This window comes from Acomys russatus, chromosome 16 (genome assembly GCF_903995435.1).
Source record: "Acomys russatus chromosome 16, mAcoRus1.1, whole genome shotgun sequence".
NCBI lineage: Eukaryota > Metazoa > Chordata > Mammalia > Rodentia > Muridae > Acomys > Acomys russatus.
This window is the reverse complement of record NC_067152.1, coordinates 22,678,328-22,694,340: the sequence shown is the minus strand read 5'-3', so window position 1 is coordinate 22,694,340 and position 16,013 is coordinate 22,678,328. Positions and strand designations below refer to the sequence as shown.

At 50.2% G+C, this 16,013-nt stretch overlaps 2 protein-coding genes across 5 annotated transcripts in view; both read right to left on the bottom strand.

The window, feature by feature from the left end:
• Hoxb3 (homeobox B3) overlaps window positions 1-16,013 on the bottom strand; it is a 55,168-nt gene that overhangs the window by 29,794 nt on the left and 9,361 nt on the right. For 2 of the 4 annotated variants that reach the window (XM_051158383.1, XM_051158389.1), the window contains exon 1: window positions 3,005-3,167. The exons of 1 other annotated variant lie outside the window; for it this stretch is intronic. The gene's annotated coding sequence lies outside the window, so the exon portion shown is untranslated. Of the gene's footprint in view, window positions 1-3,004; window positions 3,168-10,868; window positions 11,119-16,013 lie in introns of those variants that run through there. One more of the 4 variants, XM_051158384.1, reaches the window with a different exon arrangement.
• On the bottom strand, window positions 12,973-14,560 carry Hoxb5 (homeobox B5). The gene is made up of 2 exons (XM_051158390.1): window positions 13,929-14,560; window positions 12,973-13,220 (listed from the first exon to the last, which is right to left on the bottom strand). The coding sequence occupies exons 1-2, from the start codon at window positions 14,488-14,490 to the stop codon at window positions 12,973-12,975; spliced, it is 810 nt and encodes a 269-aa protein (XP_051014347.1). The 5' UTR covers window positions 14,491-14,560.

The following is a 16,013-nucleotide window of genomic DNA, read 5'->3' as shown; positions in this document are numbered from 1 at the left end:
TTCCAAATCACATTTAGCTGCATTATTAGCTTTGCTGTGTCCGTTAGTCTGTCTTCTTCTAACCACTCCCTCCCTTTGACCCACAAGGCCCAAGGTCGGAGAAAGGACTTGACTTCCCTCACTCAAGATAGAAGCAGGAATAAAAAAAAAAAAAAAAAAAAACCTGCAAGTCGAATAGAAATTTGCTAATTCCAATTCCAGAGTCATCGAAGCAGTCCTAACCCTGGCGCTGAGAGTTCAAATTGCCGCTAAAGCCGCGGCCTCTGCCTGTGTGGCAGAAAATAATGTCACACCTTTGTGATACCAAGAAAAGAAACCCTAGCTGTGACACCCCCAACAACCGCGCACAAGCACACCCATGGCAACCTCATATTTTCTGGGGTGTTCTGTCCTGAACCCAACGAAAGAGCGGCCTCCGCATTTGTTTGAAAAGCAAATTTCCTTTGCTTTTACACTGTAAACAACAGCAATCCCCCCCGCCCCCCCCCCGACCCGCGACCCGCCATGATTTCCAATAAAGCCCTATGGTCCCAAAATAGAAAATAGGTAGATTTGGGCTTAAGAATAAAATTTAATGCACCAGTAGTATTAACCTCTTGAGTGAATAAGGACCCAAGCTTCTAAGGGCAGGCATGGGAACAGCTCAGGTAGATGAAATTTCTCCCTAACCAGCTGAGAAAAGAAAAGAAAGAAAAAGAAGGAGTCTTCTTGAAGCCAGTCACTCGATTGTCCTCACTTAGAAAATAATCTATGTTTCTTCTGGGAAAAAAATGAGCGGAGTGTTTATGTCAACTACATATTCCCCTAGATACGAATTTGTGACCACAAAATTCCTTACACAAATTCGGATCTACAGGGTATATACAGAAGACAGACAGGTCTTCTTGGCCCAGGAAATTTCCAGTTCTCTTACTTTCCGTGCGTTCTTCTTTTGGGTGTGGTCTGAATGCTTTCATTTTATTTCGTTTTGTTTTAATTTTGAACTCCAGGAGCAGAAAAGGTCATTGTGGGACTGTTCTTGGGATTAAAATGTTTTTCTACTCTCTATTCAAAAAAATAAAATAAAATAAAAGCAGCCGTTTGCAACAGACTCTAACCTAGTGGCCGCCAGCCACCTCGCGACTTCGGTGGCGCATGAATTATAAGATGTAAACATTAGCTAAGCACAAAAGGAGGAAGGGTCATCTTGAGGCTGCCTGAAATCAGAATCAGGCCTTTCTGGGTGCCCTCAGCCCCTCCCCTCCCCCTAGGACTTTTTTTTTTTAACAAAACCCCAAATCGGCTCCTCCCTTGTCCCCACAGCCTTTAGTTTGTGATCAAACGCACATCTAGATATTTTTCGAAAGCAAAGGGAGGAGGGAGATGAGGCTGGGTGTGAAGGGGGTGTAATAAAACTCCTTTTGGAAAAATTGAATGGTAAAGAGAGAGAGAAACAGCTGTGAAGAAAAATGCTGGGAGACTAAGCAGATGGCCCCCCCCCCATATTTAATGATGGGCAATTCCGTTTACAACCTGAGAAAAAGATCAAAGGCGGTTCATTTCCGAATGAAGGGCAACGGGGAACCATAAAAGTTGAGCCAGATGATGCGCAGGCCCCTCCCAACCTACCACTGCCCCCCCATACCTCCTGGGGCCTGGAATGGGGGAAGAGGTGTGAGAAGGACCCCCCAATACCCACTTCTTAGTCCTAGGCAGAGATCCTCTGCCTAGAGGCACACAAACTGGGCCCATCCACCTGCTTGGGTTGCTGCCAGTGAGGCCAAAGTGGGATTTTGCAGTTTCTGAATGAGGTTCCCGGTAACTGTTGATTTACTAAACTGGAAAATGAGAAGCTGAGCGAGGAGGACAAGGACGAGGGTGGTGGGTGGGGGGAGCTAAGACCCGGAGAGCTGTGACCAGGTGAAGGCAAGTTATGTCCAGCAGACTCTTCCTCCCCACCCAGATCTTAGGCTTAGCAAATACTTTTGTCCTTACTGAGTAAAGTAGAGCACTGTCAATTTCATGAACAGACGCCAACAAGCCAAAACAACTGACAAACCGCCTCGCCCAAGCACACACCAGGAACCCTCGCAGGCAGGCAGGAGAGCTCCCACCTGCAGGCCACTGGGTCCTGAGACCCAGTTCTTTTTAACCTCATCTATCTAGGCGTTACAGTGCTGGCCTCTGGATTTGGCGTCTAACCCCATGCTCTCCCAGCTAAGCCAGACCCAAACGCAGCTGTTCAATTTGGCCATCCATAGATAAAACCAAGTCAGGACTATGTCTTCTCAAATGGTGTTCAGGGGTTCCATGACCCACACCAACTGCCCAGGCCCCTCCCCTATCCCACACCGCCTGTCCTGCTCAGCTAGCAGCTCTCCGACAATGGTCTAACTTATCTGCAGTTTGGCAAAGCATCTGGGCTGCCCCCAGGCCTCTTCGCTGATCTGCATGGAACAAGAGACGTGGCCCAGGTTTCCTGAACACCAAGAGAGAGGAATGGGGGTAAAGAGCAGGCAACGCTGAGTATAGAGTGCGACCTGTGAGATTTTCGATTCTGCGAACTGGAGAACCTGCCACCACTCTCCTCGTGTAAAAGCCATGAGAAGACAGGATTTATCAGCAATCCCCCCCAGGACAGGTTTCACCGCAGCTAGAGGCAGGCAAGCCTCACCTCACTACGGCCAGAATGCCAACAATAATAAGCATAAAAATAAAAATACCCAGAGCCAGGGGCTTCTGTACGGTCTGTGTCACCTCTCTAGTGCTCCCGAGTTCTTTGAAGGCCTTCTCCTGGCAGCCACAGGTTGCTACTGTGACCCCTCGCTGCTGCCAGCCCACCCCTCCTCAGCCATCACAGGCTTGCCCCGGGCCCAGAAAAAGCATCCGCCTTTTCTGAGTGAGTTGGTAGGGGAGCAGAAAGGAACAGGAACCTAAAGGCCAGGCAGAGGCCAGTCTCAAGTAGGCCCGGGCACCCCCAAACGCGCTGAGCAAAGCAAGGGCCTGAACCAGCGAGAGTACTCACCCCAGCCGCTCCCCGCCTGCTCCTAGCCGACCCGCCAAGGCCGGCTGAGCAACAGCTGAGCTCGCTCCTGTCCACTATTGTGTGTCCGGAAAACCGAACCACCATGGCTGCGGCCAGAGGAACCACAAGGCCCCCACGGAGGCCGGAAAAAGACTTTTTTTTTTTTTTTTTTTTTTTGGTGTGTTTTTGTTTTTGAAGCGCAAGTTTTCGTGTTAATCTCATACTTTGGCAGTCTTTGTTAAACAGCTAGGCGCGTCACGAGGCTTTCGAACATTTTAATAATTTTTAGACGCCGTGACCTGCGGTTCACCCCTCTCCGGGCCTCCCCCACGAGCAGGCGGTTGCTATAATATGCTCACGCAGTTCGCTCGGTCATATTGAATTTTGCGCAGGTCATTACTTGGGAGAAAAATGACAGAGCAGGAATTTGATTCAGCTAACCCTCTCCAGCTCAACTTTTCTCTTCCCCCGACCCCCACCCCCCCAAAAAAGTCTCCATTCGAATGTGATAAAAGTTGCTCCGCCTCTGTTTTGATTTTTCCATCATTCCTATATTTTTGTCAGATCCAGTTCCCAGGACTAAGAGCAAGAGCATGTGATCACCGTGCAGGGAACCCTTCTGGGGCCCCAAGCACTAACTATGCCGGCACTGTGTGTCACTGGGCATCTGAACCCTTAAAAAGCAGGCCTCAGCCAAGAGTTTCCCTTGAATGCCTGTGCCTGCATCCCTGTTACCTTCCCTCTTCGGCCACTTTATTTGCTGTTCTGCCAAAAAACAAAACAAAACAAACAACAACAACAACAACAAAAACCTCTGGAGGCCCCAAAGTCCCAGAAATGACTTTTCCACCTCTCTGGGAGGGGTGTTTAATCCACAGCAGAACCCATTCAGGAAAGCAAGAGAGAGAGAGGCCGGAGGAGGAGCGGGGCTATACCACACTGACCAAGGCTGGGAGCTTGAGGAGCTGGCTTTGGGTGCCTATTAATTGTCCCTAAAAACAAAACATTTTGCTGTGTCTTGTTTAAAGGACACAGGCTCTCATTCATCCAGCAACTCCCGTGCCTTTCTCCATTGCCGTCAGAAAGACCCGAGGTTTGAAACAGCTGGTGGGATGACTTCTATCTCTCCTTTTCTCTGGCCCCCAGTAGACTGGCTGAGGTAGACTAGATGACTCCCCTTCCACCAAGGTCAGGACCCAAGCCTAAGGTGGGTGCTGGCGGGAATGGTGCCCTCCGGTACACATGGGCTGGGGAAATATCCTCCAAGGATGCCAACAATTTGGTCTGGGATGGCAGAAGTCACCCTTCCCTTCTTCGGATCTTTTTAGCCTGGGGACCTTGGACCCCCTCCGGGGAGTCTATTTCAGAGTTCTAAATGTGTCAATGTTTTCTTCTGAGATGAAGGCAAATGATAACTAAGAGGAAGTCAAACAGAAAAGATTTTTTTTTTAAATGGATTCTTCAGTTGAATCTGTGACCTCTACTCCTCAGGACCCAAGAATGCCTCTCTGGGCACCCCCTTCCCCAGAGAATTTCACTTGAGGACTAAATTAAAGTAGAATTCCATACACCTTTTAGTAGGGGTGGGGGACCCTGGGGTTAATTTGACTTGAAACTTGCTATTAACCTCCCCCCCCCCGCCTCTTTGACTGTATTTCAAAAGTCATCTTTACAGAAGGGTCCAGGTTATGTCCATAGCAGAAGGACCAACACCCACAGTGCACCTCCTGTAGCAAATACTTAGAAAAGAATGTGATGACATTTCATAATGCAGCAGTCATTTAAAGACCCAAAATAGGTATGCGCCTGGTTGCTATAATCACGGTCTCTAGGAAGCATTTTACTTATGAACTAAGCTTAATGCACAGACTGAAGGTTCATTTCAGGTCGCCAGTTTCAACTTCAGGTACAAAGATCTCCAAGGGACCATTAGGTGTTTTTCCATCACGCTTGCCCTCCCTTTTTCAAAGAGGGAGAGAGGGATGAACATCCAAGTAGAGGCTTGGAGGGGGGGGATGAGAGAACAAACTACCTTTCAATGTCCTAGTTCTTAAGCATGACGATTTAAAGGAAAGAATTGAGAATTTTTAAAAATCTCTAGTACTGGCCCAAAGTCAGCTACCTTCAAATAATCAAGGACCTAAGAGTTTGGGAAAACTGGGGACATCCTTGGAAGAGGAGGAGCCTGCAGTTTAGCCCCTTTAGGGTAAGCAGGGTGGGGCTGATGCTGGCAAGAATCGCGCCTTCTTCACCTTGGAAGCCTTCTTTTGGCCCTGCCAAACGTCCTGCAAGGACGTGTGGGTAATTAGATTTTTTTTTTAATGTGTGCGGCTGGGTAGGTTTTAATTAAATTTTATATGGTGACTCAAAGGTTATCTTTGGGAGAGAAAATTGCGTAGAGGATTCGCCACGCCCCGGAGCGCTGTCTTTTGTGCAGCTCTCCCCTAGCAGCCTTACTAATTCAGCTTTTGTAAAATTAGTTTCTCCCTTCCTCAGTTTCCCCTTCACCAGATATCTGCCTTTCCCCTATCCCCCTACCGCTGCCTGCATCCCTCACATCTTTAAGCCCACTCGCCTTACCTCCAGCATCCTAAGCTCTCTCTTCTCTCTTCACATACTCAGCCCCCTCCCCCTCTCCCACCCCGCCCCCGCCGCTAGATGCCTGGGCCGCCCGGATCACGCATGCACGTAAACTTTTGACCCTCCAACTTTGCGACCCCTCCGGCAATAACACTGGCCTCACTGCCCAGGGTCTCGTTCGGTTTTGAGTACTTCAGAAACCAAAGAGCAAAACGCCTTCCTTGTCCTCTTCCCCTTTGGCCACTTTGTACACCCCAGCCCCAAAAAAGAACCTTAGACCTAGGGAAAGAGTTTTAGGTTATTAACTAACTCCTGCGTGGGGGAGTACGGACCCCTACTTCTTGCATTTTCATAGGTCTCTTTGGTTGACTGAAAGAGTGAGGCCGCAGATGGTGAGAGAGGGGCCTATGGGAACCGCAGAGTGGGCTGACGCGAAGAAACGTGGTTTCTAAGACGAAGACTGGAAAGAGCTTGAAACACAACTTTCCTGGGATCGGAGGAGTCTACCGTGCCCTAAGGGATGGAGGGAGAGCTAGGTCCCGACAATGCAGACCCAGCCGGCGCAGGGCCACCTTGAGCAGTCGCTTGCTGGCGGCTCGGAGACCCCAGCCTGCCTGTGAACTTGGTCTAAGGCGGACTCTACTGGCAGATCCGGGAAGTTACAGCCTCTGTCTCCCGGCCAGCGCCGCAGTCACCGCAGCGGACCAGAGGCTTTCGGTTTCCCACCTACCCAAATACTGCCTCTGAGGTTCCTATCTGTTGCAGAAAACGGTTTCATTTCTCCTTCCATGGGGTCCTTGGGAGACATTAAGCAAGAAGGAGAAAGGAAAGGGAGGAAAGAAAGAGAGAAAGGAGGAGTAGAGAGAAAAAAGAAAAAAAAATAGGCGAATAAAGTAACTCCAAAGCTCCCAAGAGCTTTGGGACCTTCTTAAACGCTGTCATTGTTCCTCCACTGGTCTGCTAAGCGGCTTTGGTGCCATGCTGCCTGCCCCCCCTTTCCACTTAGGGGTCGAAGGAGGCGGGTTATCTGGAGGTTAGACAAGCCAGCTTCGGGCCTAAGAATTATTCCTCGATAAATGAATCATCTTACCCCACTGGGATGTAAAACCATAGCTTGCTGCTGCAACCAGTCCCAGCCGCTGAGCTCCAAGGCCTCAAGGCAACCTGCAGCCACGTGCAGTCTTGCAATCGGGCCCCAGTCCTTTAAAGAACAAGGCAAAAGCACAGCCTTTGCCAAGGGCAAGATGCTGCAAGGTGCTTCTCAAGGGTACATCTTCCTTTCTCAAAGGAAATTAAGAGAGAGAGGAAACCGGAAGGGAGGAACTTAAGGTGTAAAGGAAAGACCGAGAGAAGGAGAGAAAGTAAAATTTGAGGGGTGGGTGCTATGTTCAGGCCTACAGGCTCCTAGATTACCCGAAATTTGATCCTATCCAGGACTTTAAACCACCACCACCACTTCCACTTGGAGCTCCTAACTCAATGAATTCTCAATGAATTAGCCTTAAAGGAAGGAGGAAAGATCACCTAAACCTGTCGGCATCCCCCCCCCGCCCCCGCAGATCCTGCAAGTGGCTAATGTGGTAGTGTGGCCGGCAGCGGGGTAATGTATGCGGCAGAGGCTTGGAGCCCCATGTAGCCCGGCGCACGCAGCCGCCCCCCCCCCCCCCCGTCTGCTGACCTCTGCGTGATCCCGGACTCTATGAATTATTGATGAGATATGAGCGTTGATTTCCCCTTTCAGGATGCAAACTCCATTATATTGTTAAAATGGCGATTTAATCGTTGAGAATAGCTTTGGTGTGGGTTTTTTCCCCCAACTCATTTGCGCCTCCTTCCTTTTCATTTAACTCTCTTAATTAAATCCTTTAACAGATTTTAATCACTTTTTGGAGAGAAGGATAGAAGGAAAGGGAAGGCCACAGCACCATCACTACCACCAACAACAAATGGGACACTAAGATGACCACTCAAAACAATCCTGAAAACCACCAGAGAGCTTCTACCTTCGGGAAGCTAAAAGGAAGGTGCCAATATCACCTCTAAAAAGATGGTTTGGGGAACCCCCACCAGAGACAGCATCAGAGGGCTGGGAAGACAAGCCTAAATAAGGAAGGGACATTTAAGAGGTATCTACTCAACCTCTAGGAGATTTTGAGGGAGTCCAGTTGCAGCAACCAAGCCTGGCTTACCCTTGCTGAAGTCCAGGGACTTTGAGCTTGGGAGGGTCACAGGATTCTTGTGGAAAGCAACTCTCCTATCTCCTATCTGGGCCTCAGGGATACTCAGGGAGAAATGGCCATTCTCCTTAAAGGGCCCCCACTGCTCCCCTCCCCCTTCCCAAACAGCTCAGTTTTCCATGTGGTGTCTGGGTTAATTAATATGGATGTGTAACTGCGATGCTGCAATCGATAAACCCTGCTGTGGGCAGATCCCAGCCTCAAAATCCAATTACTCTAAAAACCTCCAAAAATGAATAAAGTGACCAGTAGTGTCTACTCCTAAAAAAAATAAAATAAAATAAAATAAAAAAATGGGGGAAGGGAGACTCTTATTAGCCTGGTCTTCTCAAGTTGGCCTTGTAGATTCCAGGCTGGGGTGCTTGTGTTCAAGGAGAGCAGTCCTTGGAAGAGACTGAATTTGGGCACGTATCTTTTTCTTTTTGTTTTGAATTTGCCTTTTTCTTTGCTTTGAAATCCTTGGCTCCTGTCCCAGCATCCAGAACACAGGGCTAAAAGAAGTGGGCAGGAAAAGAAAGTGGCTGTTGGATCTCTGGTTCTGCCCTCTCCTTCCCTGAGAGAAGAACCTCTCCCAGCCAGGGAAGGGTTAAGTGTCCCCGCTGCTGCAGTTATGGAAAGGAAGCTGATGAAATATGGGCACTTGGAACTCCAGGCCAGGCCAGCTTTTCCTGTTTACACTTCTTCATACTTCCTCCCATCCCCGTGGCCACAGAGAAACAAAACAAAACAAACAATCAAATAAAAGAAAACAAAATCAAATTGTCCTCCAAGTGGTGGCCAGGCTGGGCTCTTCCCCTGGGGCAGATGCTTTGGCTAGAGGGTATTGGCTTGGGTTGTGGCTCAGAAGTTGAGGCCTAGGTATGTGGGGAGAGGAAACTGTAGGAGAGGAGAGAGAAAAGAAATCTGGGGCAGTAAAGCAGCATTTTCAGAGAGAAACTGGAGAGAGGCAGGAGGGTGGGAGAGAGGAAAAAGAATGAGGGAAATGGAGGAGAAAATAAAGGAAGAAGAAGAAAAGAGGAGGAAGGGAGGAGGGCTGAGGCAACACAAGTCCAGGGCAAGGAACATTCTTAGCACTTCCATGAGCCTCATCCTCTTCCCCAGTTTGCCCAGTAAAGAGTTACTCCAGACAAGCTAAGCTGAAGGAAAAGAAAGCCCACTAGAGTTTTTTCCTTCAGATTTGCCTAGAGTCATTGAGAGACCTTCCAAGGGGTTTATCTCTGAAGGAAATGTATGCATCTGTGCCCAGGATGGCTCTTTGCCATTCTGAATAAAAAAAATCAATTCAAATATGCTCCAAATATGCTGTCAGTCTGGAATGTTCTATCAGCTTACAAAACTGACATGCAACCTGGGAGGCGGGGGTAGGGGGGGGGACATCTTTCAGGGAGAAACCTAGCTATTTGGCATTTCAAGATACTAAGAAGGATCTGGAAAGCAAGATAGAGTAAGGCCAGGAACAAATTAGGAAAACGGAGTCCCTGGGAACCCCCAGGTTGGACTCTGCTTCTGTCGCATGCATGCCTCCTTTGCACTTCTTTCAACTGCTTTGAAGCCTTCAGAAGCCAAACCTCCATAGCGCATTCATATTTTAAGTGCTGCTGGCATCCTTTGATCCTTTGGGAGTGGAAAAGAGTGTCCTTTACAAGGGGTGTAAATGTCCATCGTTCTTAGGGAGATGCATTTTCAAGCCAGGGCAAGGATCCCAAGCCCTCAGTGATCCTAAAGCTCACTGGGGTTCTTCTATAACTTGGGCATGAGCTTACAAAGAGAGAGAGAGAGAGAAGAGTAAAGGGCAGAACAAGAAGAGGGGAACATCATCGCTCTCCCCTGCATGGCCCTTCTTCGTCAGAGATCACAAGCCCTTCAATATGCCAAGCTCTATCTTAGGAATTATCCACCAGAGCTGGTGAACCCAGAAACCATGAGTTTGCGGTCAACCAGGACCACCAGAGTCACTGGGCCCCAGAGATCTTAATTAAAGGCACTGGGGAGACACATCCATTTGATCCACCTTTGAGGAAAAGGGTGACTTTTCCTTAGAAAACAAGGTTCCCATGGAGGCGGACAAATTCGGGAATCCCTCTGGTTTGCCGGTGTTAACAAAACAAAGAGAGAGGAGAGCGTTCACAATCCGGATGGGAAAGGCAAGGAAAAGGAAAAGACACTACCTTAGTCTCTTTGGGGAATCTATGTTCGTGGGCAAGTTGTATCTGTGATGGGCTAGTTAGACATACCTATGTCCTCCAGACCTGGACAGAGGCTCTCTTCTTTCACACCCCTGGTCGGGAAGGAGAATTAGGTTTGGAACCTAAAACTATGAAACAGCCGCCCGGCCCACCCCCCCCCCCCTAACCCCCCAGTTCTGTCAGCTTCTCGGGTTTTTTTTGCCTCAAGCTCCTTCTTAGAGACCAGCGAAAGAAATCAATTTGACACCAACAGGCTGGAGTTTAGTGTAAAAACACTGAGCTCCCACATTCTAGATAACCCTGGGGCGGGGACCATAGAGAAGGCGGAGGGCTGCTCTTTATGGGGAACAGACACCCAAAATCCAGAGATCTTTCTAGGATAAAGTAGCCCACAGCTACTGTCTTCCCCAGTCCTTCCACTCAAACAAATCCAGGTAAAAGTGCCTGCCGGGTGCCCCTCAACACACCCCCAGACAAACGAATCTCATAAAGTTTCTTTCCTGGGGGTTAGGAGAGATCTATCTGAGGAAAGCTTGCAGTGAACCACCACCACCCCCTCATACAACCTTTATTCCAGCAGTTCAGTTCATGCCCCCTATGGTCCCCACAAGACCCCCTTTCTCCACAGAACCTGGTGCTCCTGTAAATAAACACCAGACCCCTCCTATCAATTGAAGCCTTACAGAACTGAGCCCTCACTTCAGGCACCCCATTCCTCAGAACTGATTATGGAAAATAATAATAATAATAATAATAACTGTTAAATTGTATCATTCTACAGTCCTACAGGAAACAAATTATCTACTCCCTTCCCAAGCCCCAAACTGCAAGGGGAGAAATTGAAAGCAGGAAGCGACTTACTGTGGAGCGCTGGGCCTGGGCTGAGGCTACTGTCTTCCTGGGCTTTCCCCGACTGCTCTAAGCTGGAAGAGCGCTCACCTACCTCTGCCCCCTTCCCCACCACAGTGAGCAGTTAAAGTGTCACTTAACATTCTGGAGAATGTGAAATATACCGCGCGGTGTCAACTCCCCAAAACCATAAAACTAACTTTATGGACCTCACGTGACTTTCTCGAGCCAGTGAGGGGTATCTGTCTGACTTCTCGGCGATTTTTACGATCTAACTTCGAGATAAAACCCCTATCCATTTGACATCTAAATGTCATAGCGACTTTTGGGGTAGTTTGCTTTCGGCAAAGGGGGACAAAGTCATGGGGTGAGAGGGAAGGGAAGCCCAATACAGCCTCCAAGACCCTCACCATCTCCTCATCATCGGCTCCCCCTCCTCCCCTCCCCACCCAGGTCCTGTAAGAAGTTGGGCCCAGCTGGAAGGGATTGACCGGGTAAGTGTCCAGACTTGACTCTATGCTCAGGGTGGAGGCTTGAACTGGATGGAAGAAGACTGGGCCCTGGTCCTGAACCAGGCTGGAGGGAGGAACCAGGGGTCTTTCAGAAGGAGCCCTAGCCAAGAGGGGAAGGTCAGCCAGGACCCCTGGAGAGGAAGACCCCCTAAAAACTGCAGAGAAGGCCAAGTGTGATGAGAAACCGTTGAAACTGAGCTGATTTTTTTTCCCCCTTAGTGGGAGGCAGAACTTTGGATCAGGAGTTTGGATCAGGCATGTGGACAGGCCTTTACCAGTCTCAAAGACTAGGAACTTTCCTGCTTAGAACTTAGGCCCAAACTACTCTTCCTGGAGCATTTTCCAGAGGCTTCCCAATCCAGCTGATGGGAAGTCAGGATGAAGTCCAGCTAAGGCCCACATAAAGCTCCTGGACCACTCAGTTCCCTAGGCATGAAGCCTTGTCTCATGGCCCAACCATCAGTGGCCAAGCCAAGGACTTAGACAGTGGCTCTGAGGGATTTCTGGTGAGCATCCTATTTTCCCTTCCTTGTGCTCTAGATTTACTGAAGATGGTCTTGGGCTAGGTTGTGCCCAATGATGAAAGAGGCAGACCCTCGGAGAAAAGACAAGTGGGAGAGCAAAGGAGTTGGGGGGGGCATTTATTTGACTTCAAGGAAAGCTACAAACATACCAAAAGCTAATCACCAAGACAGGCCTGGCAAAGACAGACTTCACACGGAGCTCGGCATCCACTGGCTCACTACAAATGGTCTTGAAAGCGAAATGGGTAGGAGAGGAAGTGATTGGCCTGACCCAGACTACCCCCATATTTACAAGCTTTGGGTCTTCTAGGCAGACCCACAGATTCACAGAGGAAAATCACACGACGTTTTTAACAATTTACACTGAGGATTATTTCCGTTTGCACGCACTCCCAGACTAGGCCTTGTGGGGCCTACCAGGCAGCAGGAGCTTAACTCTCACTCTTTTCCTCCCCTCTTCCCAATAGCCACACTTTGGTCCTTCCCTGGCCCCCTTCCCCACCCCAGGAACAAGCCACTAAGAGACCCAAGCCTAGGGAGTGAGGGCTGAAGAAAGATGGGGTGGGTGGAAAGAGACACAGCTATGGACTCCATTTTCCAGGCCAGCTCAGCTGGGCCCAGCACTACCCAACCCTCAACTGCTGCCCCTTATGGAAGTTTCCAGCTGAAACTCAAAATACAGTCATCATCCTTTTTATAAATAAGTTAGAACACAGACAGGGAAGGGAAGTCACATCGAACATGCGAATTTCTTTTTCTTTTCTTTTTCCTGGGGAAAGGAATGCAACCACAGATACAAGGACATTCAGAAACACTGGCAATTTGGGGCGAGCCAAGGGAAAGTGGGGAGCATGGAGGGGAAATAATAATTATTATTATTAACAATAATAACAAGATAACCAGTCCAGGAGAGAGGGAGCCATGAGAAGACCTAAGACCAAACGAAAAACTGTAACACAAGGCTGGGGCGAGACAGGCTCCAGGGAACAGGTCCCCAGCGGGCAGCGCCAGGGAGCATTGGGAGGTTCGGGCTGGGGGTGGTGCGGGCTCTTGGGCCGCCCAGGGCTCCTCCGGGTGGGCTCATGGTTGGAAGGCGCTGCCGGCTGTAGCCAGGCTCATACTTTTCAGTTTGTTGTCTTTCTTCCACTTCATGCGACGGTTCTGGAACCAGATTTTGATCTGACGCTCGGACAGGCAAAGCGCATGGGCGATCTCGATACGTCGCCGCCGGGTCAGGTAGCGATTGAAGTGGAATTCCTTCTCCAGCTCCAGGGTCTGGTAGCGAGTATACGCGGTCCGGGCCCTTTTTCCATCTGGCCCAGTCATATCTAGAGCAGTTAGAGGGGCGCCCGGAGGCAATGTTATTCCGGTTAAAGGAGGGGGCACTGAGTGGGAGGGGGCGGGGAGCAGGACCCAGGCGTCCCCAGCACCCAGCTCACCTCAGCTCCAATCCTCCTCACTCCAGATGCCCTATGCAGCCTCTATTTCTTCGTCCCCTTGTCCAGCAGCCCCCACTTCTCATGACAGTGAATGCTCCCGGCTTTGTCTCTTTCTCCTTCCCAGTGCCTCACCCTAGGCTCGGTTCAGGCGGCTGCTCTCCCCCTTTGGGGGCGGAGAGCCGCTGCACTTTTGCCCTAGAACGCTCCGTTTACAGCCCGTTCCCCTCTTTGCTACCAGTAGTCTCAGAATTTCAGGAATAAACGGGACCCTTCCCCACAATACACAAATCCCATCTTTCATCCTAAACCCGGTGGCTGGCTGGGTAAATAAAGCCTAAGCCAAGCGTGGCAACAAATTGTTTTTGTAAAAATGCCCACCCTTAGCAAAAGACCCCGTTTGACTCTATCCATGGAGCTGTGGGGACCCTTTCGGACCCTTCTCCCTCTTGGTGGGAAAAGAAAAAGGAATCTATATTTGAGGCAAAGCCAGGCTTTCCTTGCCCCCCACCCCCAGCACAGGGCAGGGATGCCGAGAGGACAAAAAGAGAGAGAGAGAGAGAGAGAGAGAGAGAGAGAGAGAGAGAGAGAGAGAATTACCGTGGCTGATGTGAAGCTTCCTCATCCAGGGGAATATCTGCGGAGCCTGCCCCTCGGGCGCGGCTGTAGAGGTGGCCATGGGCTCTGGCTGTGCCCGAGCCAGGCTCGGACTGCTTAGCTGGCTTGCCGCTTCCTCAGGCTCGGAGGACGCGCTGGCCTCGTCTATTTCGGTGAAATTGGCGCTGGAGCTTGCTGGGGTCGCCTGGTCGGAAGGGGACGAAGCAGAGGGCTTGGCGCCGTGGCTGTCGCCGTTGGTGCAGGGCAGGGACTCGGGCGAGGACAGGGAGCAGCTAGACGTCGCCTGCCTGAAGCGGGGCTCCTGGGCTGATGCCGGGAAGGCGCGCGAGCTCTCGCCCACCGCCCCAAAGTGGCTGGAGGAGGCCGAGGAGCGGTTGACGCTGAGATCCATCCCATTGTAATTGTAGCCGTAAGAGCCGGTGTGCATGGCAGCGGGATCCCTGTAAGAGCCGCTCAGAGAGCTGCCACTGCCATAATTTAGCAACTGATAGTCCGGGCCATTTGGATAACGCCCCGAGAAGGAGTTTACAAAGTACGAGCTCATTTGGGTGATTTTGGAGGGCTTGATTTGTGGATCGTGGTCGTTATAACCCTGTGCTTCACGATTTATGATGTATTAATGAATTATAGCGATGCACTGTACTTCGTTTTGCTATGTATGCGGCCAAATATGGGGGGGGGGGTTGGAAGGGGGATGGGGGGGGGCGTTAGGGAATCACGTGCTTTTGTTGACCAGTCGTAAATTCTCGCTGATGACCTCAAGAGGTAATTCATGCTCTATGGTTACAAATAATGACGATCGGAGAATCGTTAGGGCCGATTCAATGCGAGCCTCCGAGGGGGGGAGAGAAAGAGAAGAGGGGGAGAAACAGGGAGAAGGTTGGCGTTGGCCTCTGAGCTGAGCGCGCCACCTCCCGGCGATTGACGGGAGCATGGACCGCAGGCCGCCATGGCGGCGGCGGTGGCGACGGCAGGCTCCTTGCTGGCTCTGTGCTACCGCCAAGCAAGAAAGAAATCCCGGCCTCCGCAGCTCACCCCCAGGGTTGAACCTTTAGGAAGATGGATTTGAGTCTTTTGCCCATTTTGTTAGGGTGCAGTTATTTCCTCTATTTATGTCCTTTCTGACATTATTAGTATTATCATCCTTATTATTATTATTATTTTAACTCTGGATAATATGATCAAAGATTTAGTTGCCTGACTTTTCCCCCTTTAAGCTTTGCCAGTCCCCAAGTTGAGTAAGGAAGTAGGGTGGGGGGGGAAGAGTTAGAAGTTATGTGTGAAAAACTATGAGTTATCTCCGTTAGCTCAGCCAGACCAGCTTCCTGGCGAGGCTTCGCTGGTGGGTCTACACCACCAGAGAGCCGCAGGGCTGGGCGAGAGGCTGGAAGAGGCAGGGAAGCTCTTCGTTCTCCTGGGCCCCTGGGAAATTTGAAGTTTTCCTTCTGACCTCTGATTTTAGCCTAGGCCTAGGAACAGAGCTGAACAGGGACCCTAAAAGAGGAACACAGCCCGGCAAAGAATAGAGCGGCAACGCCTAGGTGGTATGAGTTTGGGTAGTAACTCTTATAGGGGAGTTTGGGGATAAAACAGATCCCCTTAACAATCTCGCCAGATGCCAGCTATCGCCTTCGGAGGCCGGATTCGAAGGCTTGTGTGGCGGTGGCTGATAGTTGGAGAATTCACTCATGGGCTTTACCGCCTTCCCTGGGAAGGGGTTCGGAAGACCAGCGGCCCCTTGCTGAGCTCACTGGGCGGCCAGAGGTCTCCGCAGCTGGGCCTCTTCTGCCAGGCGACTATTTTCTTTAAAAATAAGAGAGAGAAGAGATAGAAGAGAGAGAGAGAGAGAGAGAGAGAGAGAGAGAGAAGAAAACGGTGCCTGCAGCTTGCGGCTTGGGTGAGGTTGGGAGTAGAGAGAAAAAAGAGCCATTTTCGGTTAAGAAGACCGGACTAAATGCACCTGGCCCCCTGCCCTCAGGTCTCCGAAGAAGAGCAAAATAAAGCCGGGCCCTTGCAGCCTTCTGCTCCCAGGATCTCCTTCTCTTCCTTGCCACTGAGGTCCTACTT

Coding starts and splice junctions, on each gene's coding strand:
- Hoxb5 (XM_051158390.1), bottom strand. CDS start 14,490: ATGAGCTCGTACTTTGTAAACTCCTTCTCGGGGCGTTATCCAAATGGC. Junction 13,221..13,928: donor GAAGCTTCACATCAGCCACG/GTAATTCTCTCT, acceptor TAACTGCTCTAG/ATATGACTGGGCCAGATGGA.